Genomic DNA, 24163 nt, shown 5'->3' on the forward strand with positions numbered 1-24163 from the left:
ACAAGATTGGAATAGAACAGTTGACTATGGGAATCATGTGTACCTGACGCTCTTGTGGGGGTCCCTTAAACTTATCATTTTAGGAAGCAGGACTTAGATTTACCGAATCGTTAAAACGGACAACTCTGACTACTAGAAAAAAACCTTCACCATAAGGTCGTTGGAGTATGAGACTCACATGTCCCCTGGAATACACAAGTGTGATACCTAACAAGGTCCTGAAGAAGGTGGTTGTCGAACAACATTTAAATCCACCGAAACGCGCGTAGACAATTCTAGTGCGGAGTCTCATACATTGTTATTGAGACGTCTTGAGTACCAAGTTGGGATATAGTTTGTTTTGAGAGTGTAAGGAGTGGTATGAGAGTTGGTATAAGAGTGCATGAGTGAAGTGATCCAGGGTGGTGTAATAATACATGTTTTTTATCTGTATGTTGTATGAATATCACGAATTACAAGAAGTATATGTATCGATGAACATATGTATTGGAGGACTGAAGCCTTCATTCTGTTATTAGATAAATGGATGTGATGTTAAAATAACAAAAAGAGAAAAACAAAAAATATTTTATAATAACTAATCTTTTGATACAATTAAAAATATATTTTGAGATAAATTTAAGTGTTTAAGGGTGTACTTTTTGAATTTGAATTGGGAATTGTGCAAAATATTCATTGGATGTAAATAATATGGTCTATGAGGGAAATATTGATACTACTCTGAGCTGTATCTACATGTGGAGATCGATCTTTAGTTCTTCTTTTTCAAGTTATTTTTACTTTGTTACTCATATACGAGTTCATTATGGAATTGCTCTGTGTAATAATGACGGGTTTTCCTTTGGTTCTTATGACTTATGCAACTGTTCGTAAATGTACTATGCCACAGACATGTGTCACTACATATACTGTCGACGGCGTTTCGATCCCATTAAAAATAAAGGATCATCAGGACTAGAATTGTATTGCCTGAGTAGGAAGCCTTTGGAGAACTGTTGCAGATTCTACGATCCCGTAGGATAAGGTAGGCTTAGTGGGGTCCGAGGGTCCGGTGAATTCCAGGGGAGTTAGAGTGGTCAGGGTGGTACTGTGCTTGAGGGAATAATTCACCTGAAAGAGGAGCTTCGGGTTGAAGCAGTCAACCGGGTTGATGGCCGTCGACAGTATATGTAGTGACACATCAGTTTTCCATTGTGTTACACAACAGTGTTGACTACATGAGTACAGCTAGGCCAATGTTTCAATTGTAACTAGCGTCTCGTTATTATATAATTGCCTGCAAACCCCGCTCCTTTAAATCCCCTGGTTTTGTCCTGTTTGTGCTAAATGTATTGGATACAGGACTGTGTCCCACTGTATAAATGTTCACCTTATCTGTTTACTTCTTGCAAATAATTAAATCAGTGTCCGGCTGGACACCTTCCTTATTATAGTACAGATTGTTGTCTATAATTCATTGTTCTCTTTATTGTGTTTAGTCAAGGACCCTTGTTGCCTGATAAAACTAATACCCCTGCTTCTTGATTACCTAGTGGGTCCCTTGTTTCGTTGTAACAGACATATGCGGCGGCACGACTAACAAAGTGAACTTTCTTGCTTACTGATTGGAATTCCCCCGGCATCCCGCCTACGCCATTCAAATTATTGTCTTTGCGATGTTAATGTTGGCTTATGTTGTCATGCAGATGCTAATGATGTTACTTTGTCAAAATCAATCAAAATCATTTATTTAAAAAAACCTGGATCATTGATGCGCTTATACTTGCCTCTGATGTGAATTTGTGTTCACTGTGCGAAGATGCTTATGCAATACCATTGCAATGTACTGTGTTGTATATTCTCAATTTTTTTTTTAAAGATTTGCTTCCAAATTAATCCCTTATCGCAAATCAGTGTCATTTAAAACTTTAATATGTAATGCTGTGCACTCAAACCTTTGTCATAACTGTAGATCACAGTTAGTGTCCTCACCTTGTTTCCCTATGGTCACAAAATATATCATTAGCAACTTCACTACCATTCAAATGTCAGTTTCTGGTCAGACTTTTATTTGTTGTCCCATTATTTTTCATCGTGGTGAAACAAGTTGCATGTCACTATACAATATATTTTAAAAAACAACAAAGGAAGGACAGAATGTGATGATAAAAAATTTTTTAAACACATGCTGTCCAAAAATTTTAATTTTTACATTAGACCTTTTCACAAAGGTAGAAAGGTGTTGTGGAGTAGGCCTTACATCAAACAGTAGATATGTTATGATGTGGCTGAGCTTAGTTAATGACTTTTGAGAAAAATCCACTGATAGTATTAATATAGCTGTTTAGATAAAATGTGTTATTATGAATGAGTGGACAAGTAAACAGTTGGACAAGCACATTGTTTAAGGTTTTTTTCACAATCTATTAGATTTGTATTTTCCCCAGTGTTTCATTATGACTATATAATTATGCTCATCTTCTCCTCTGCAGGTGCTAAGTGATGACATCATTATGTGAAATTATTGTTACTCTTGTCTGAGATACACTAAAATACCTTTTTGTTGCTATACCTTTTTAAATTATGTTGATATTCCAAACTACTGCTATATTATGTCTGGCGACTTTGAAATAACACCTGTTTCTACAACTTTCTTTACTATTTCACACATGAAAACATACGTTTATGCACATTAGAATTATTACCTTTCACATACCTTTCTGTCCATTTTCTATAACATATATATGTCATACCTGTGAAAAAAGTGTTAGTATTGGCAACAGCTCTATTTAAAGAATGTTATTAGTTCCTAAGGGAAACTTTTTTATTCTTTTATGTGTTTTTATTCACACATACATTTCTATTCTTTAATTTTCAGGTCAACAGGACCAACACAACAAACAGAGATTCCCTAGGTTCAAGGCACAAAGTGCAAAGTTGGGTAAACAAGCCTTAAGGGGTTTAGGGAGGACACACATGAAATAAATTGCTTCCCAATGTTCAGGAGCCTTTCTTCAGTTACAGTTACCATATGGAATAGCCGACAGTACGTGGCAGTCCTGTCAAACTGCTTCGCTATGTTCTTGCCCTGTGTCAACCTCTGTACAGGGATGGTACTACCAGCAGGTGGGATAAAAAGTGGAGCCAATGATGGCGCTGGTGGTACATTGAAGGCAGCAGAGATGGATGGTGTTGCAGAGTCTCCCTCAGCTGCAGCAGACAATGTTTGGGCAGCAAATTCTTGAATCTCCCTTTCTCTTGATCTTTGAGCTCGTTGCCATTGTGCATGGACATAAGATGCTTCTTCATATCCATTGTCCCGAATAAATATTGATGCCTGGTTCCACATTTTACAAAAGTTACATATTACAAGTAGGGCATTAACTTTTTGCAACTGGTGGGAGAGTAAAAAAACTGTCACACCACAGACTCACGCTGCCTCCTCCTTGTTGTTACTATTTCATCCTCCTCTGCATCCAGGACTTTCTTTTCTGCCTCTCTATCCTGCTGTCCCTCCTGATCAGCTCCATGTCCCTGATCAGCCATTATCAAGCCTAGAGAGAAAACAGCACTTCAGCAATGAGAATAACTCCTTCCACTTCAGTACGCTGGAGGGTCATTTTCAAATCAGGAAATACATTTCTCGTTTACATAATACATAAACACTACAAAAGACATTGTTGAAAATTCCATTCTTTAATGTTAATATTTACATATATTTAAAGGTAAAACTGTAGTTAGATTTTGGCTACATACATAGCCAAAAAACAACCAATTGTATAAAACAGTACCCATAGAACCATAGAACTCAGGTCTAATACAGTTGTTTAATTAACACCTAGGACAGGGGTATAGGGTAAAAGAAATGACTGCACTACAACCACTTTCTTCTGGTCTAGTTTTGTTTGTGGGTGCCAGAAACCTGAAGCCACATGCCCCTAGGCTTCCAAAACTAATGCCAAAGGCACTATATGCAATGCAACACAATGGTTCAGCACACCATATACAGTACAATATTAACAATATCGATCAAATTAATGATGTCAATAGGCCATAGAATATTCTATGGCCTATTGACATCATTAATTTGATCGATATTGTTAATATTGTACTGTATATGGTGTGCTAATACAGTTGTTTATTTGAATATGCCTTCTACATGTCACATGCACATTATTTGCATAGACTTAACGTACATGTAATGCAAAATACACATACATATTTTGTAATTCTATGTGTTTCACATACATAACACACTCAAACAGTAATACACCTTCATCCTAATATGTTTAAAAACCACTGAAATTCCATAAAAAACAAAGATTAGGGATTAGTTATAGTTAGGGGAACAATACTTTATTACTTCAACACAACCCCTACTTACACAAGACAAACATTATAAATTATACAAACCGTGAATGCAGTGGCTGCTACCCAGTAGGTGATGGAGGGTAAAATTGACAGTTTCTATAGACTTGGTCATACTGAGATGAGCACCACCGTAAACTTGCAGACAAGGCGAAATGTAATGCAGAGAGTCTTAAGGAAGAGGATCCTGTAGTTAAGCGACTGCAGACCAATGTGACTGACCTACTGTGCAGAGTGGAGTTCCAGGGTTGTCGAGCCAAGGATGCAGACAGGCACAGTCGACACAATAACTTGAGGATCGCTGGTCTGCCTGAGAGGGTGGAAGGACTTGACATGGTGGCCTTCCTCGAGACATGGCTGAGGAAGGAGGTTGCGCCCCAGGGACTGTCATTTTCTTTACCCTGGAAAGGGCTCATGGGGGCTTGCGAGGCAACCACTGGGAGCACCTCCTTGTCCTTTCGTGGTCAGGCTCCTCCATTACTGGGACAGGGACCTAATACTGCTGAAAGTCCAGGGGGCATGTAGCTTCCACATTGACCAGGCCTTCATGGCAATATTCCCAGACTATACTGTGCTCGACCAGCAACAGCGTGCCTCTTTCATTGCTGAGAGCAAGGAGATGAGAGATTCAAGAATCAAGTATATGCTCTTGTTCGCTGTCTGCCTTAAAGTCATGCTAGGGGGCAAAATGCAGTTTTTTATCCACCCACCAACGATGTGGGGCTGGCATGGAATACTACAAGGCCAGAATGGGAGGAGAGCAGAGCATGGAGTTTCCCAAATGGAAACGGCGGCAGAGGAGAAGCTGGGCAGAGAAGAGTGGATTGTGTCCAGACCGTAAACACATTAAGAGGGATAGGGTGGCCGTACTGGCTGCGGCGCCCTCTTTGTAAAATGTATCAGGCCGATCACCGAAAGAGGTCAGTGCAACAACGTAATCTGAATATTAGGACTCTGACACTTTACCTGAGGAACTTACAGATGGGCCACAAATCACCCCCAGGATGGCAGATGACATTTAACGTGAAGGCAGCTGCCTTATTGTATTGTGTTTCTTGTTAATGCTTCCTCACCCGAGGGAATGACCCTTCATGTGGTGTTGCATAAGGCAGTTACCTGAGGGGCTGCTCAGGCAGACAAACCTTTGCATTACTGAGGTGGATTGGTTCCGGATTCATATGATCCTGCCCCTTCTCCATGAGGGGGGTCAGTGGCAGAGAAACTTTCCAGCCAGAATAAAATGGACTCACACCTTCCTGGAAACCCCAGTGCAGCATGCTGGCATTGGGAGTCTGGGATGTATCACTTGTATTGGCTGTGGGTTTTGGCCGGGGCACCGTTGCGAATCTGACCTGGGGAGGGTCATTGGGAACTCTTTACTTGTTTATGCTCAGTCTGTGTACATGGATGCAGCTGTATTTCCGTGGGGTAGTGGGGACTAGACACAGCCACATGTCCTAGCCATGACTGCTATATGCGTTTCTTAAATGGGATGTCAGGGCTATGGCCTTGGCCAGTAAAAGATACAAAGTTCTATCCTATTTAAAATGTTGGGGCATGAATGTAGCTTTTCTCTAGGAGACACACCTGAAGTGTTCCTGAAACCATTACGTTACAGAGAAGGAGCAGGTTACCGATTTTACCAACTAGTTACTCTGCTTTCTCCAGAAGGGGGTTAATAAGGGTTAAGTCAGGATCCCCTTTGGAGACATTGAAGACACATGTTGCCAAGGACGGTCAGTGTAGGATAGTGGTAGGGAGGCATAATGGGCTTAGGATATTGCTTGGCAGCATTTATGTCCCTAATGTAGACCAGGCGCAGTTTCTTGCTGCACCATCCTGAGTCCTCTTGCAGAATCCTGATGCTCTGATGGTGCTGGAGGGTGACTATAACAGCGTAGAAAACACAGTATTTGACAGATATACTCCACCCTTGGCAGATTCCCTCTTGGTGAGACTGCCACAAAGCCTGCAAGATTAGCATGACAACTGGTTTTTAAGGGATGTGTGGCACAACCTCAGCCCGCGACTGAGAGAGTATTCCTTTTACTACCCAATACATAACTTGCATGTCCAGCTGGACACAGTGTTATGCTTGGTGAAGCCTGCTGTGTAGTGAACAGTACTAAGTATTTCAGTTGGACACTGTCTGACCATAATTCCCTACGGGTGGACCTGCAATGGGCGTGCTTTATAGCACCTATACTTACCTGGAGGCTAAAACCTGGCTCACTATGTAAACCCACTTTTAGAGACCCACTGGCTGAGGTGATTGCAAACTGTTTTACAGTGAATATGTGTATGGCGCCCCATATGATTGGTGAATAGGTCGCCTTAAAGGCAGTTGTTAGGGGGCATTGTATCAGACAGTTGGTGGGATTGGGGCACTCACTTCGGGCAGAACTATCCACACTGGAGTTGAGTCTCTGAAGAATGGAGATTGAGAGCGTGACTAGTCTCAAGGCCCGCTTTAATCAATGAGAGAGAGAGGACTAGATAGGCTAGACCGTATCCCCTGGGTTATATGTATGTATCAATAAGGACTAGCTAAGGTTTAAGAGAAGTAGGACACTCAGAGCAGTACGTCAAATCAGGAGAATAATTGTTTTCCTTATAAAGCCCTCACCCACCGACCTAGTCGGTGGCATGCTTCATCATCGGGCCCACCGCAGTGGCACCGAATGTGCCCCGGGTGTGCTTCAACGCCAGGTGACTGCGGAGCTGGTATGTTGCTGAGTGTGCAGTGAGTTGGGTGAGAAGGGCGAAGTTTAAAAGCTATACAGCTGGTCCCAGTACCCGAGGGTAAAATATTTTAATGAACTGGGCCTCTGTTAGCGGATAAAAGGCAAGTAGACGTTAATTGAAGTGCTAATTATGACCTCCACACTAGATGCTGGAGGTCATAATTAGCACTCCAATTAACGTCTACTTGCCTTTTATCCGCTTCTGCAGCCGGACTCTGCCATCCCATGTATCCTCTCTCGAACTAGCACATCAGTGCCATTGTGTGGTTCTAAACCGGCACATCACCCCTGTTGAGTGACCAGAACCTGCATGTCGCCTCTGTTGCATGGATCGACCTGATGAATCATCTTTGGAACCACCACTGTGCGTAGCTCCTACCTGCTCTAGGTCCTCACATCTCCATCAATGGCAGTCTCAATGACAATGCAGAGAACTCTGCATTGAATTCCCCAACGCTTATCGGGTCAAGGCATCACTGCTACTGTATGGATCAGAACAGTGCTTTCCCGGCACTGAGAGGATCGACACCAACACATTTCTTCAACATCGACCCATCACTTCAGCTGCATCCCAAGGATCTTCGATGTAATGCAACCTAGACTAAGGTACTTTTGCTCAACCGGCCAAGCCTGGTCCCCATAGCCACCCCATGCTCCTTTACAGTCTGCCTGAACTTTTGACTTTGTCCTGGTCCAGCGAGACCAGATATTCCTTTTTGGCGCTTTGTGCTTCTTGGCTCTATTTTCACTAAATACTTTAAAAATCAACATCTCCGGTTTTACTCATTTGATATTTGTCATTTTGGTCTCAAACTATTTATTAAAAAATAATCTATTTTTCTAGGTTGGTTTGGGATTTGTTTTGTGTTGTATTTTCACTTTAATACTGTTTGTGTGCTGAATAAACACTTTACATATTGCCTCTAAGTTAAGCCTGACTGCTTGTGTGCCAAGGTACTCTGGGTTAAGCACAGGTTAATTCACTGACATTTTGTGGTTCAGCCTGATAGGGATTGTGTCTGTTGCTTGACCAGGGCTCATACCCCAGTTAACCAACAACCCCATTTCTCACAGCATGCCTCCCAGCTACTTCAGAGACTGGCATACATGTATGCTAATGCATTGGATTGTGGTTGCCTTCAGGACAGACTAGAGCAGTCTTCAAAGTATTGATACTCAAACCCATGAGTGATGCTGTGGATACAAAGGCCTATCGGCTTCTGTCAATGCTCAACCTGGATTCTAAGATTATCTGCAAAATTCTGTCAAATATAAGCTCCAAACACACCTTGCAACTGTGATACATGAAGATCAAACCGGGTTCCTCCCTAAACACAATACTTCACACAATATACAACGCTTGCATCATATCTTAGATATAAGATCCGGGGCCCAGCAACCAGAGGTGATGATATTCTCTGTAGACATATGAGTGGCATTCAAAACATTGCAGTGACAAGACTTGTGGGCCCTCATGGGCAGGGTGGCATTGGGGAATGGATCAAATAGATCGGTTGGGCTGCTGTACGTGGACCCATGGGCATGCACAGACAAGTATATTTCTTCTGCATTTGAGGTCCATAGAGGCAAATGGCAGGATTGTCCTCGTTCCTCCATGCTATTTGCACTGGCAGTGGTGCCTTTCGCTTGTTTGCTTTGGGAGGAGGGTCAAGGGAGAGGGATCCCAATGTTTGACAGGGAACACACTGTTTCACTCTATGCAGATGACATGCTCATCCATTAGAGAGATGCAAGCTGTGGTATCCTGTGCAGCGTCTCCTGCTTAAAGGACTTTGACCAAGTTTCAGGCCTGCAGATGAATTGTTGAAATTCTTGTGTTTTCTCTGTGTCCCCTGGGCTTGTGGAGCCCCTCGAGGTGGCATTGTCTCTTGGACTCAAGGGAGAGCTTAGGGTCCTCAAATATCTAGGGGTTATGGTATATCATCGGTTAAAGAACTGGGGCCCTGTATATAGGATATATAAGCCCTGACAGGGAATAATCAATAACATGAAAAGACACACCTGGACACGGTGAATAACAATTAATGCGGGCAAGAGAATTCTAGAATTGAGACATTAATAATGGCAATAATTGTCAGAACTCATATCAAAACATGTGTTTATCAAGTTTTATCAACAGCTTTTTATAAATACATATTTTTTATACATACTGTAAATTGTTCAAGTATGAAATTAATAAAACATTCTCAAAATCATTCTATGTTGTCGTACTTCATGTAATTATATATAAGGCAACAGTATAGACATATATACATTGTTGATGATCCATTGCATCAAAGATTACATGATCAACAGCCTAAGATAACAATATTATGATGATGTGCAGAGACTGGCGGTATGTTGTTAGACCATGCACATTTCGGCTAGGCCTTCGTCAGGACTCTGTCACAGTAATCACTGAATGAAGTAATAGACAACATCAATAGCTAGATAGCTAGGGTCTATTTTAAGTGAATACAAGATCCTCTGTTCGAAGAACAGGTAACAAAAAATTATGTTTTAGATAAGAAAATTGTGTCTCTTGTTGATATTGGATTGGGGAAAATAGTCCAGGGGAGCCGGAAAGATTTATGAGGTAAACATGCATCAATGTGGAGATGCCTAAGTAACAAGAAAATGTGACACACATGCAGCATAGCCATGAGAGTGTGATGAATACAGCTTGAAAGGTGCAAAGTAAAAAGATAACTAGTGAAGACAGGATGAAAGGCAAGTTATATACCTCCAAGTGCCAAACTAAACCTATGTCCCTAGAGTGTTGATTATAGAGGACATACCCGTTGATTGATCAATGGTTTTGACTCAGCAAGAGAATATAAGGATCGGGGTTCACGGTGCAGATGTGTAAACAGAATCACCCTTTCTAAATGCATAGGAAAAGGAGATATATGTGAAGGTCACTATCAGTATGTGAACCCAATTTTTTTTATATACCCCTCTTTTTCTTTCCCCCCCCCTCTATTTTGAAGTATCCTTGCCCATTAATCTACTTCACTCGAACTATCGATATACAAGAAAGAAAAGGGGCCTCTCTAAATCAACAACTACGACTAGATTTGAAAGGTAATCTTATCTTGAAATTATCATCCCCCCATCAGTTTTTGGGTTTACCTACTGATAGTGCCATTCACATATTTCTAATTTTCCTATAAATTTAGGAAAGGTGATTGTGTTTACACATCTGCACTGTGAACCCCGATCCTTATATTCTCTTGCTGAGCCAAAACCATTGATCGATTGACAGGTATGTCCTCTATAATCAACACTCTAGGGACATAGTTTTAGTTTGATTGGTCACTTGGAGGGATATAGGTGGCCTTTCATCCTGTCTTCACTAGTTATCTTTTTGCTTTGCACCTTTCAAGCTGTATTTATCACCCTCTCATTGCTATGCTGCATCCGTGTCATGCTTTCTTGTCTCTAAGTTATCTCCACATTGATGCATGTTTACCTCATAAATCTTTCTGGCTCCCCTGATGTCATCAGTGATGTCACTGACCATGTCATGAATAATGTAATGTGTGACGTCATCAGCAGTGTATTGCGGGCACATGAGTTATAGTTAGCTGAACTAACTATAACTGCCACATTTCTCTGGGTTTGTACGAGTGAAATGTCCATCTAACTATGACATCCCTGAAACCTGTGGTTTTTTCTGTGAATTTCTAAGGTTTATTAAATGCTAATTTCTAACTATAACTGACCTGAACCCTATTTTCTTTTTGTAAATTTCAAAGGTTTTTTTAAATGCTAATTTCTAACTATGCCTACAGTGGTAGGACATGTGCAGAAAGAGGAAGAAAGGGGCAGAAAGAAGCAACAGAAATGCAGATAGAGGTGACAGAAGCCCAGAAAGACAAAGAAAGGTGCATAAGAAGCAAGAGATATGCAGATAGAACCAACAGAGGTGCAGAAAGAGGCCTTTTTGCTAAGTCATCCTGTACCGCTAACTTTTTCCTGACTGGTTCTGGTGGTAACTGACACTGACTAACAGGCCCGGGGCCAGTGCTATGCTAAAAGACACTTAGAATACAGTGAAAACACCTACATATACTAGGATTCACTATGGGTTGGTGGGGTACCCCTGTGTTTGGCATTACCTTCTCTGTTAGGCCCAAGTATATAATAGGGCAGGGGGATTAAAACTACTTATAAGTCAGAGGTTCAGAAAGAGGTAAGAGAAGTACAGAAACAAGCAACAGAGGTGCCAAAACAGGCAAGAGAGGTGCAGAAAGAAGCAAGTGAAGTGCAGAAAGAGGCAAGAGAAGTACAGAAACAAGAAACAGAGGTGCCAAAACAGGCAGGAGGGGTACAGAAAGAAGCAAGCGAGGTGCATAAAGAGGCAACAGAGGTGCTGAAAGACACAAGAGAGATGTAGAAACAAGCAAGAGAAGGGCAGAAAGAGGCAAGAGAATTGCTGAAAGAAGCAACAGAGGTGTAGAAAGAACCAAGAGAAGTACAGACAGAAGCAAGCGCAGTGCAGAAAGAACCAACAGAGGTGCAGAAAGAGGCAGGAGGTGTGCAGAATAAAGGTATGAGTGGTGCACATAGAGGCAAGAGAGGTACATAAAGAAGCAGGAGGGTTGCAGAAAGAAGGAAGAGAAGTGTAGAAAGAAACAAAAGAAGTTCAGAATGAAGCAATAGAGGTGCAGAAAGAGGGATGTAGGGTGGTGAAAGAGCCTAGAGAAATACAGAAAGAAGCAACAGAGATGCAAAAAAGGGGAGCTGGGGTGAAGAAAGTGGCAAGAGGGGTGCAGAAAGAAGCAAGAGAAGTGCAAAGAGAAACAATAGAAGTGCAGAAAGAAACAAGAGAAGTGCAGAAAGAAGGAACAGAGGTGCAGAAAGAGGCAAGAAGGGTGCAGAGAGAGGGAATAGGGGTGCAGGAGGCACAATGATTGCTGAAAGAAGGGACAGAGGTGCAGAAAGAAGCTATAGACGTGCAGAAAGAAGCAATAGAGGTACAGAAAGAGGGATGGAGGGTGGAAAAAGAGGCTAGAGAAGTGCAGAAAGAAGCAACAGAGGAGCAGAAAGGGGAAGAGGGAGGAGGGAGGAGAAAGAGGTAAGAAGGTTGCAGAAAGAAGCAAGAGAAGTGCAGAAAGAAACAAAAGAAGTGCAGGAAGAAGGAATAGAAGTGCAGAAAGAGGTGAGAGGGGTACAGAAAGAAGCAAGAGAAGTGCAGAAAGAAGCAACAGAGGTGCAGAAATAGGGATGGAGGGTGGAGAAAGAGGCTAGAGAAGTGCATAAAAACGCAACAGAGATACCAAAAGGGGGAGCAGGCTTGGAGGAAGTGGCAAGAAAGTGGCAAGAGGGGTGCCGAAAGAAGCAAGAGAGGTGCAGAAAGAAACAAAAGAAGTACAGAAAGAAGTGCAGAAAGAAGGAACAGAGGTGCAGAAAGAGGCAAGAGGGGTACACATAGAGGGAAGATGGGTGTGAAAGACACACAAGGAGGGCAGAAACAAACAAAATAAGTATAGAAAGAAGGAGAAGAGGGGCAGAAAGTGGCAACAGGGTGCAGTAAGAAGCAAAAGGGGTTCAGAAAAAAGCAAGAGGTACAGAAAGAAACAAAAGAAGTGTAGAAAGAAGGGACAGAGGTGCAGAAAGAGGCAAGAGTGTTGCACAAAGAGGGAAGAGGGGTGTGAAAGAAGCACGAGGAATGCAGAAAGAATGCAGAAAGAAGCAAGAGGAGTTTAGAAACCAGCAAGAGTTGCAGAAAGAGGCAAGAGGGGTGCAAAAAGAGACGAACAGTTCAGAAAGAGACACATGGGGTGCAGAAAGAAGCACGAGATATGCAGAAAGAAACAAAAGAAGTACAGAAAGAAAGAACAGAGGTGCAAAAAGAGGCAAGAGGGGTACAGAAAAATGGTGGATGGGTGAAGAAAGAGGCAAGGGGGTGCAGAAAGAAGCAGAAGAGCTGCAGAAAGAAAAAGAAGAAGTACAGAAAGAAGGAACAGAGGAGTAAAAAAAGGCAAGAGGGGTACAGAAAGAGGGACGAGAGGTGAAAAAAGAGATCAGAGGGGTGCAGAAAGAAGCAAGAGAGGTACAGAAAGAAAAAAAGAAGTGCAGAAAGAAGGAACAGACGTACAGCAAGAGGCAAGAGCGGTGCACAAAGAAGCAAGTGAGGTGGAGAAAGAGGCAACAGAGGTGCAGAAAGAGGCAAAAGAGGTGCAGAAAGTAGAAGGGATTTGCAGAAAGAGGCAAGAGAAGTACAGAAAAAGAAAGAAAGGTGCAGAAAGAAGCTACAGAAATGCAGAAAATGACAAGAGAGGCACAGAAAGAAGCAAGGGTGCTTGCACACCATTAGTACCAATGTAACACTCACATTTAGCAATAAGTAAGAGGTGACCATTCTAGGTTCGCGATTGACCATCCACCTCGCTGTAACACTTGTCGCTGCATTTTGGTTATGTTTGAGACGTTTAAGCTAGAAACAAGGCTTTTTTGGTACAAATCTGCAGATTAGGCAGCAGATGATGGATTATAGGCTTATGCGGAAATTGTATAATTGTGCGAAAGTCAGTGCAGCCGAACAGTCACATAATTCCAATGGCCCTTCACAAACCTCCGACTAGGCCCAGAAGTGCTCCTCAGTGATTACTTTTTCTTTGTCTCACTGAGTTCATAGGTGAGCTACTATAGAAACGAGGAAGACTAAACCTGAGGTTACCACTCCACAACAAAGACAACAATACCACATAGAGAGTGCAATAAAGTTGCGAACACCGCATGAAGCACCCTGCCTGACCCCTCTTTGTTGAGGCATTCCTCTCACTCAGCTGGAGACAGTCTCCAGTACTGGGACAGCGCACGTGTTTTGGGAAGGGGGGGTCGGTGAAGTGGTGAGATCACTGCCCTGTGTCAGGGCTGTGAGGGAGTGTGCTTTGGAGGCTGGAAAAGTTGGGGGGAGTAAAACTGTTCTCAGCCCTCCCGCTGCAGAGAGGAGGGGCAGCCATCTTCATGGGGAGAGACAGACTGTAGACAGGTTACCAAAACAGGACCTGGTTTTAAGCACAATTCCTATGAGAGGCGACTCAGGAATTTATATATATTTAAATATATTCACAATGCAGAGGAGGGAGTGGTTTCTGCCAGCAATGAACCCCTTCTACGGTGCGTGTGCCCAGACTTAGCACAAATCAAACTACGCAGCGATGAAGCCATTTGGCAAGGATCACATGGCGCGGTCACGCAGAGATGCCTGGATTTTAATGTAGGTTCATTTTGCCACAGGACATTTTCTGTCTCCACATGAAAGACTCTGCGACCCCTTGATGACATACTGTGTGCGGACCATGGGTCACGTAGGGTCAGAGATGAGGTGAATGGATACACAGGATCTGTCAGTCAAATGTTGAGTCTCCCCTGCACCACAGAATGATGACCACAAAATGCGTTTCATGAGGTGCCCCGACCCCCGCCCTTACATCATCCCATACACACATGAACTGGCAGAGCTCAGACGTCTGTAAATAGGTCACAGTGGGTGGTGGATTGAAGTCTCCGTGTGAAAAGGACACATGCTAATATTTCCGCTCTCTTCAAGTGAAAACTTACCAGTATTAACGGCTTTCGGCTGTTAAATGAGGCGCTGGGCTATGGGCTGGGGGCGAGGGAGTGTGGAAGTAGGGGCAGTGTGGGAGATGCTGAAACTTCTTGCAGGCAGAGGTGCTGCTGTCATGTGATGTTCTCACCGATAAACTCGATTACGTGGTCATTCCCACCGTAGAGGCTGCCCAGGCCAAATGCTGGGCACACACAGCACCTAGTGATTATAGCTGTCAAGAAAGCCCCGTGGGTTAATGTGCCAGACGCAAAGACGCTTGGTGCATGTGTCATGTTTTTCGAATGCCAACAAGATAGCTCAGTGAATGAATGTGCCTGCGATGGAGATCTGTGTGTAATCATCCAGTTCCAGTTCCTCTAAGACAGCTCAGTGGGTTGACGTGCCTGTTCAGAGATCCGTGTGCAAATGGCTCATCAGCTCAGTGGGTTAACGTGTCTGTCCCAATTATTTGTGTGTAGCCAGCAAATCACAGATTTAAAATCCAGGATGGCACCTTAGAGGGATGATGTGCCTGTCAGCAGTCCATACTTTGTAAACTAATAAGTTTTAAATTCTCACACGCTTTCTCACAAGCTTTTCTCACAGGACTGCGGCAGGTGCTATTAAAGAACAGGGTGCAGTATAACATGGCTGCGTTGTCTTGATTCCACCTCATGCACACCACAACACAACACAACAAAGCACAGCATAGCGTAGCGTAACATAAAACCTAACTTTTAGAACGTCTGAGTTGTCCGTCCTTCAATTCCTACTTATTCTCCTTCAAATTCAGCTCTTTCTCATCCTCCTATGCTGCCTATTGCCATGCGGTGCTTCTTACAAAGCCCCCCCCACCCCCAGCTGATTATTGGGTTTGGAATCTGCTGTGTATGAAAACATCCGTTGTCTCTTCTTCACGCCCCTCCTTGTGGCCCCGGGGACGAGGGGTCCTAGACACTGAGAGATTGGACAGCCCACCCAAATGCCCCCGGCACCTCCATAAACACAATTTTGCTACCTCTTGTTTCTGGGGTGCTGCCTCAGCACAGGTGCCATTCTGACAACAGGGTACCTCTTCCAGCAGGTGTGGGGGTTGTGAGTCTACCCCCCATTGGCCACTTGCCTTTTAAACTAATGCAGCCCTCACAGAGAGCTCCGCGTCCTGCAGACGGAGGTTGTTGTGCCTTGCTGCGCACCCATCAAACGCGAATCTCTGGTTTCTCCTCATCTTCATTCCAACCCCCTCCCCCCTCCTTGGTGCCCCTTTGTTGTTCGCTGTCTCCCTCGCCCGAGCAACCTTTTCTCTCTCGCTTTCCCGCCGACTCTGTGGTTGCGTTCTTTCTATGCCCTTCTAATATTCTGCTTGCATTATTTCCCATTTTTCAATTCATTGCCATTCCCTTCGTTTCTTTTTCCCTCTCTAACCGTGTCTCCGCTTTCTCTTCCGATGCCCTCCTCTTTCACTCCATCTCGTGCTCCGCATTCTGTTCTTTCTCTCCTTTCTCTTTCCGTAACTTCCCCTCGCATAACCCCTTCTCTACTTTTCTCAATTCACGTCTTTCACGTTCTGCTTTCTCTTCCTTTCACCGTTATCGTCCATCTCTTTCTCTCCTCGCCTTTATCTTCATATTACTTTCCCTCACACTCGTCCCATTCTTTGCATTCTATTGACTCTACCTTATATTAAAGTTAATCCCCACTTTCCCGTGTCTTAGGTCCCTCTCATCCCTTTCACTCTTCTCTCACCAGTTTCACCTATTCTTTTCTTTTACCCGTCTCTTCCCTTCGCTTTCGACTTTCTTTCCCTCTCTTTTGCCTTTTCCCTTTTTGTGAATTTCCCTATTCTCTTCATATCATCATTTCCTGTCCTGTCTTCGTCTCTCCATTTTATCCCTATATCATTATCCTGCATTTTTTTCCACTTTCACATTTGACTGAATTTAACCACTTCTTTCCTTTTCGACATCCGTCTTTTCACACTTCCTCGTTCTTTTCCATTCACTTTTCCTTTAGTCTTTTTCCTATTTTGTAATTTATTCCTCTCTCTCTTCCTCTATATCCCCCTTCACATCTCTATCTTCGCTGTACTTTCTGACATTCTCTTGCAGCACTTTTCGTCCTTGTCTCATTTTGAGACCTTTTCACCTCGCTTCCCTTTTCAGCTCCTACTTATCCCCTATCTCTTCCTTCTGCTCTCGGTGTCTTGTCTTCCGCGCTACATTCTCCGATTACCCCCCTGTTACTCACTTCTCTTCCCTTCCCTTATATTTTCGTATTTTATCTGCCCTTCTCATTTTCTTATTTCTCGTGACTTCAAATCTACCCTTCCTGTCATTTATCATTTTGTTCCGCTTTCTTTCTCTTTAGGTGTCGCTGAGATAGCGCGCATGCGTTCTCCGCGAGTTGTAAAAGGGCATTCAAAAATGCCAATGAGCAGGCGGATTGCCTACAGTGCATGTGTTAATGCCCATGCACATCGAACAGCAGCCTGTGAGCCTCTCTCCACACCCAACTTCAAAGGAATTCTCACACTTCAAAGGAATTCGCTCCCCCGCCCCCCCTCCGAACAATGCCAAGAGCTTGTTGTTTACACACAACACCCATGCTGCTTTTGATCCAGAATAAACGTAAAATCTGTAGTGTGAGCGAACAGGCCACTGATCTGTTTACACTTTGTTGCAAGCACATACTTTAAGATGTTTTCAATGTATGGTAATGTGAAGATATATTCTCGCATTTTCTTGGTGAATTAAGGAAGTGTAATGAATAAGTCATCTTAGATAAAGGACCTCCTTAACTCTCTCTACACCTCTCTCTCTTTCTACACCCTCCTCTCTCTACACGCCCTCTCTCTACACCCCTCTCTCTCTACACCCCCATCTCTCTACACCCCCATCTCTCTACACCCCTCGCTCAATACACCAACCCTCTCTACACCCCCTCTCTACACCCCCCTCTCTCTACACCCCTCTCTCTCTACACCCCCTCTCTCTACACCCCTCTCTCTACACCCCCCTCTCTACACCCCCCTCTCTACACCCCGCTCTCTACACCCCCCTCTCTACACCCTCTCTCTCTACACCCCTCTCTCTCTACACCCGCATCTCTCTACACCCCTCTCTCTACACCCCCTCTCTACACCCCCCTCTCTCTACACCCCTCTCTCTCTACACCCCCTCTCTCTACGCCCCTCTCTCTACACCCCCTCTCTACACCCCCTCTCTACACCCCCTCTCTACATCCCCCTCTCTACAACCCCCTCTCTACAACCCCCTCTCTATACCCCTCTCTCTACAACCCTCTCTCTACACCCCTCTCTAGACCCCCTCGCTCTCTACCCCTCTCTCTCTACAACCCTCTCTCTCTACACCCCTCTCTCTCTACACACACCCTCGCTCTCTACCCCACTCTCGCTACACACCCCCTCACTCTCTACACCCCTCTCTCTACTCCCCTCTCTCTACACCCCTCTCTTTACACCCCCTCTCTCTACACCCCTCTGTCTCTACACCCCCTCGCTCTCTACCCCACTCTCTCTCTACACCCCTAACTCTCTACACCTTCTCGCCCGTTACACCCCCTTGCTCTCTTCCCCACTCGCTCTCTACACCCCTCTCTCTACATCCCTCTCTCCACACCCCTCTGTCCACACCCCTCCCTCCACACCCCTCTCTCTCCACACCCCTCTCTCTCCACACCCCTCTCTCTCCACACCCCCTCTCTCTACACCCCTCTCTCTCTACACGCCCCTCTCTACACCCTCGCTCTCTACACCCCCCTCTCTATACCCTCCTCTCTACACCCCCTCTCTACACCCCCCTACACCCCCTGTCTACACCCCCCTACACCCCCTCTCTACACCCCTCTCTCTACACCCGTCTCTCTACACCCCCTCTCTACACCCCCTCCCTACAACCCACTCTCTACACCCCTCTCTCTACACCCCTCTCTCTACACCCCTCTCTCTACACCCCCTCGCTTTCCACCCCTCTCTCTCTACACCCGTCTCTCTCTACACCCCTCTCCCTCTACACCCCTCTCTCTCTACACCCCTCTCTACACCCCTCTCTCTACACCCCCTCTCTCTACACCCCTCCAGGCCCGGACTGGTCATTCTGGGCACCGGGCAATCCCCCGGTAGGCTGGATGGGGTGGGGGGCGATTTTATAGCAGGGTGCCGGTTCTGTTATTGGGGCCGATTCGGACTAACCGTGACTCGTGAGTCACGGTCAGTCCAAATCGGCCCTAACAACAGAACACAGTGCTTACGCCTGTCTGACTGAGGCCTGCTGCGAGCAGGACAATGATTCTCGGCTTCGGTGCTCCGATACGAGTACAGGTAGGCTACTAGGCTATTATGATCAGCCGCCCACCCCCTACTCATTATAATGTATTAACCCCGCCCCCCTTCACCACCTGACCTGTCACGCTGTGGCTACGCACGTCTACAACATCATCATGGTCGGGTTACGTGACTCTGAGCCGAGGTCGAGGCAGGCATTCAGAGCGAGGCCAGAGGGAGACCGTCAGGAACAGGGAAAGAGAATGGCAGTAGCACCCCGTGATTTAATTTCCCCTGTCTGCAGGTGAGTGCTATTTGTTCCTGGCCGTGGCCAGATATGGTTTATGGGTGACTGCTGGCAGTGGTGGCGCTGTCTGGGGCCGGGGGCGGGAGGCGTCGCAACTGGGCCGGGGCCAGAATCAAAACCAAAAGGGCCAGGGCCTAAGGAAGGGGCATGGAGGGCCTAGGCCCCGGCCCGGTTCAGCAGATCAGTAACTTAAGTTTGTTGTTATGTCACTTGTATGTAGCAGGGAGCGAGGTGGTGGCTGGGCTTGGCTTGCCTACTTCTCACCCTCTCTTTCCTTCTTTCGTTTATTTGTTTCACTGTGAAATGTGTCTTAGCACCAGCAGGTTTACCCTAGTGGGGGCAAGTGTGTTTTAACCTTGGAGGCCTGTCCACCACAATCTATACTGAAGTTCACCTTTAGTCTTGCGGGCAGGCTTATGAAGCAGCACACCCTAGAGCAACAGTGACTCTGTCACTGAGGTTACAGGACCCTTGAGAAGTGCCAGTTCTAGGGCGGTGCGACCGGTGTGTTTGCACTGGGTGCTGACTTTGGGTGGAAAGTATATTATGGTGTTAAAGGTGCTTGCTGCCTCCCTCCTGGCCTCCAGCAATTTTCAGCAACAATAGAAATGTTATTAGAACTACGTTGATTAATGTTCTTCCTAGAGAGAAATCGCAGTTTTGTCTAGTAGAAGTTTTGATTCATGGAAAGGTTGCGCAGGAAGTTAATGTGCCTGCTGCAAAGAACATGTACTATGCAGATCACAAAGTGCAAATAATGTAAATAGGTCAGTGGGTTACTGATTTTGAAAGACAGATCTTTGGTTGCTTGTAGTTTAGAAGTTAAAATCCTAACATAGAACAGTCATCTATTGTCATCTAAGAGCTGCATGCAAACTGCAAGGTACAAATTAGAGCATTTTCTTTTTTCCCCAGTCTTTGATTATCCTAATGTTGCAAAAAGTGTTCATTTGGATAGAAATCAATTCTGATTATTAAAGAGAAGCCCCAACAATGGTATTACATTTTAAATTCTGAGTTTGTGTTTGTCCAGACTAATCACTATGAAACTATACTGCCCACTAATATGGTTGGCATGTGACTTCTACACCTTTTAGTCCTTTGTCTTATGTAACATTTCCTATACAGTGATTTACACATGTATAATTGATTGTCTCTGTGTAGTCTGTGTGATGTAAAGTGCTCTGAAACCCTACACTGGATTGAGTGGCGCTCTAAATCAAATCAAATGCATCTGAGAGAGAGTGTGCTTATGGAGACTTGAGGGGCACTGTTAAAGGGTGGAATTGAGGGACTCTGTGGTGGAGGTGGTCATTGGGGGGCACCAACAAACACTGTTGTACAGTGCACCACCAACGCTAAAGCTGGCCCTGCCCTTGAGGCAAGTCTGCCTCACCCATTGGTGTCACTATTGGCCTTGTTTCAGCAGTAGTAGCTGGAACTCACCGGTGATTGGCAATACAGGATTTGCACTCACACTAAACTAAGTTCACAAACTTCACATTCTCTCTGCTTCATGCACACACACTTTTAAGATGTGCTGCCGGCTTGGGGCCACTGGAATTATGCAGCAAAAGAAGACAAAATTACACTGCAGTGTTGGCTAAATTATGCAGCAAATAAAGGCTGCAACTTAATGCAGTATATTTTCTGACACTTTATTATTTTGACATTTTTACACATGCTAACAATCTCTGGAAAGATTTTGCCTTATTAGTACCAGTGTAACATACAAATACAGAAGTGAGAAAGGTGAGTCAACCTTTGCAAAGGGCCGTCCACTTCGCAGCAGCACAAGTCACATTTTTTTAAACTTTTGATCCGTTTCAGCTAAAAACAATTTATTAGTGAAAATTGTCAGATAATGTAGCAGATGTTGTATTATGTGGCAAATATGGGTGAGTCATGATTATATAGAAAACCTTTGCAAACTAGGATATTTTTCCCATTCATGTTTGAACTGCTCTTGTGGAAAAAGGAAGAAGTGCTGATAACAGAATCTCCATGGATCACAGACAAATGGCTTGTGCTTCCACTTTTAAGCATATATGGAACATTCTGTGATTGAAAATAGGTCTGTATACATATCTATGATGAAAGTCTGTTTTTTATGTTTATATTATTTCCATTCACTTCATGGGTGTGTTTAATTAACGTTTTTTTTTCTTACTTCTATGTTTACTATTTAATTGCAATGCACTCTGGGGCGCATCATGTGACCAAGCTCCTTCGTGGAGCGAAACGCGTCATGGATGGGCATTAGTCCCTTTCTTTTTTGTTAAATAAACAATCCACTCTGCTCTTCACTTGAAAATTGGATTTTGGTGTCCTGATTGCTGCAAGTGTGGAGGCGAGCTTGAGGTCCTCACCTGGTTTCCCTTCGCCGAGCATTGGCGAACAGGAACATTGTTGCATATCTATGTGCATATGCACAGTGTGGATGATAGTAACATTGTAAAAGGGATGAGAGGTGCTTTAATTAGAAGAGTGATGTAAAGAACTGGACTAGTGATTCACTCAGTCATATGTAGACAAAACAATAACAGAGAAGCTCAAAGTTGTGTGGTCATAACCAGCAATAACAGACTGGGCTTGACAAAAGAGTCCCCATAATGAACACTGTTACTTTGAAAAAAAATGTGCCCTCAAAGTGCAAGTCCCCTTTGACAATTGAGATTTGCGTCCTAGTCATGTGTCACCCGCCACTTCACCACTTTCTTCATCGATCAATCAGTACATAGCGATCCCTCGTTTTGAGTGGAACTCCTTTTTTCTTTTGTTATTCTTCAGGCTTCAAAAGAGTACTCTTAAAATGGCATTTCTGTTGTTGATTGCATCTTCCAAGAACACTCTATACTAGGGACAGCCACATAGCCGTAAACACGTCAGGCCCTTTAAGAAGGTAGCTTCCACATGTTCCAGGGCTTTCTACTTCATGATTCGGAGCAAAACCTCTGGGAGCATCCTCTTGTTAGTAAATATCGTACAACCCCCCCACCATAATTCCTCCCAAGTTCTGGTTTAATGTTATTGGATGGCCAATTCATGTCTAACTGAACCTGAGCAATACTATAGGCGATTGCTTCTTTCTCGAAACTGTGCTCCAACTGTCCTGAAAATGATCCTGCACCTAGAGTCTTTGGTAAATACTGTACAATGGTGTGCAAGCTTGTGCCCTTGTTTACAGTATTAGGCAATCAGTATTGTGGTACGCAGCAGAGTTGCTTTGCTACTGCAGGACACATGAAACTACTCCGCCACACCCCTGATGAAATTAAAGAGGAAAGCTTCTAAATCAAATTTTCTTCACGATTGACATCAGAACATATTCCCTTCGGGCAAAAAATATAAGAAAAAGGTGAAAACCTTTGTAAAGGGGGGTGTTGTGGTTCTACACATACCACCTTCGCATCTAATCCCAGAGAAAATAAATAATTCCTCTTACGAGGAATTTGATGCTACTGTGTTTCATAGTATCTCTCCAAGGAAAGAGAATGACGAACCACCCTTTAAAGTTTCTCCAGACATAAGGTTCCCTCATGTGGGGACAGTCCTCCTTTTTCAAGATGACTGGCGGATCCTTCAGATCTCTGGAGGAGATCGGTGTCCTGCAGTCTCTGAGTGCTAACGCGATTCCTCCTGGGTGGAAGTGTGGTCAGAGAGTGAAGAAGTATTGGGAGCTAATGAACCCAGGGCTCCCGGGGCCTGCTATAAAGGGACTGTCTAAACAATTCATCTAAAGGTTTTGTTTTTGTGTTCACTGATGCCACTGAAAGCAATATACAACCCAAAAGCATGTGGCATTGGTGTTTTCTCTGCTGTGGTCACTTTTTTGTACACATACTTGCACATTTTTATTTGCTGTTGTTTCCAATTGAAATTTTTGGAACGTGTGCATCATAGTTACAACTTGAGCACAACTTCTGGCACACACCGCAAGGTATTTCGCATTCTCTGACATGCAGTTCTTGTAATATTTTTATTTAAATATTAGCAAATCATGCATGTCAACCGCAACTGCACAGCAGCTCTGCATTGCTTCTATCTGCGTGCACCAACATATAGAGGCCTTCAAAAATGCACAGAATCTCAGGCATGCCAGAAGTTGTCGTGGGTCATGGGATCACAATGGGTAACCTGGTGCTCTTTAAGGTCATCATCTACTATTTACTGTACTTTGAAAGTTGAGACAATTGAATATGTAATATGTAATGAAAAATGTGCTTTAAATTTCACCATTTTGGTTTTTTGTTTTCCAAAATTTTCTTGGGGGGCACCCCCCCCCAACACCCCTTCGCTCTCTACACCCCCCTCGCTCTCTACACTCCCCTCGGTCTCTCTACCCCACTCGCTCTTTACACCTCTCTTTCTACACTCCTCTCTCTACACTCCTCTCTCTACGCCCCTCTCTCCACACCCCTCTCTCTCCACACCCCTCTCTCTCCACACCCCCCTCTCTCTACATACCCCCTCTCTCTACACCCCCTCTCTACACCCCCCTCTCTACACCACCCTCTCTACACCACCCTCTCTACACCACCCTCTCTACACCACCCTCTCTACACCCCTCTCTACACCCCGCCTACACCCCCCTCTCTACACCCCCTCTCTACACCCCTCACTCTCTACACCCCTCTCTCTACACCACCCTCTCTACAACCCTCACTCTCTACACCCCTCTCTCTCTCTCTATACACCCCTCTTTCTACACACCCATCTTTCTACACCCCTCCCTCAAACCCCTCTCTCTACACCTCTCTCTCTACACCCCTCTCTCTACACCTCTCTCTCTACACCCCCCTCTCTACACCCCCCTCTCTCTACACCCCCCTCTCTCTACATCCCACTCTCTCTACATCCCACTCTCTCTACACCTCACTCTCTCTACAACCCACTCTCTCTACATCTCTCTCTACACCCCT

The 24163-nt window shown here is 44.4% G+C and overlaps 1 protein-coding gene across 1 annotated transcript in view; it reads right to left on the bottom strand.

Annotated features, from left to right (window-relative positions):
- Nucleotides 1-3418: 3418 nt before the first annotated feature.
- The window catches only part of NR4A3 (nuclear receptor subfamily 4 group A member 3), a 595821-nt gene continuing 575076 nt past the window's right edge, over nucleotides 3419-24163 (bottom strand). Inside the window, exon 6 of the mRNA XM_078685747.1 lies at nucleotides 3419-3533. Coding sequence (XP_078541873.1) covers nucleotides 3528-3533 — 6 coding nt within the window. The 3' untranslated portion in view covers nucleotides 3419-3527. The remainder of the gene's footprint in view (nucleotides 3534-24163) is intronic.

Source organism: Lissotriton helveticus, chromosome 4_1 (assembly GCF_964261635.1).
Source record: "Lissotriton helveticus chromosome 4_1, aLisHel1.1, whole genome shotgun sequence".
In the NCBI taxonomy this organism is placed as follows: domain Eukaryota; kingdom Metazoa; phylum Chordata; class Amphibia; order Caudata; family Salamandridae; genus Lissotriton; species Lissotriton helveticus.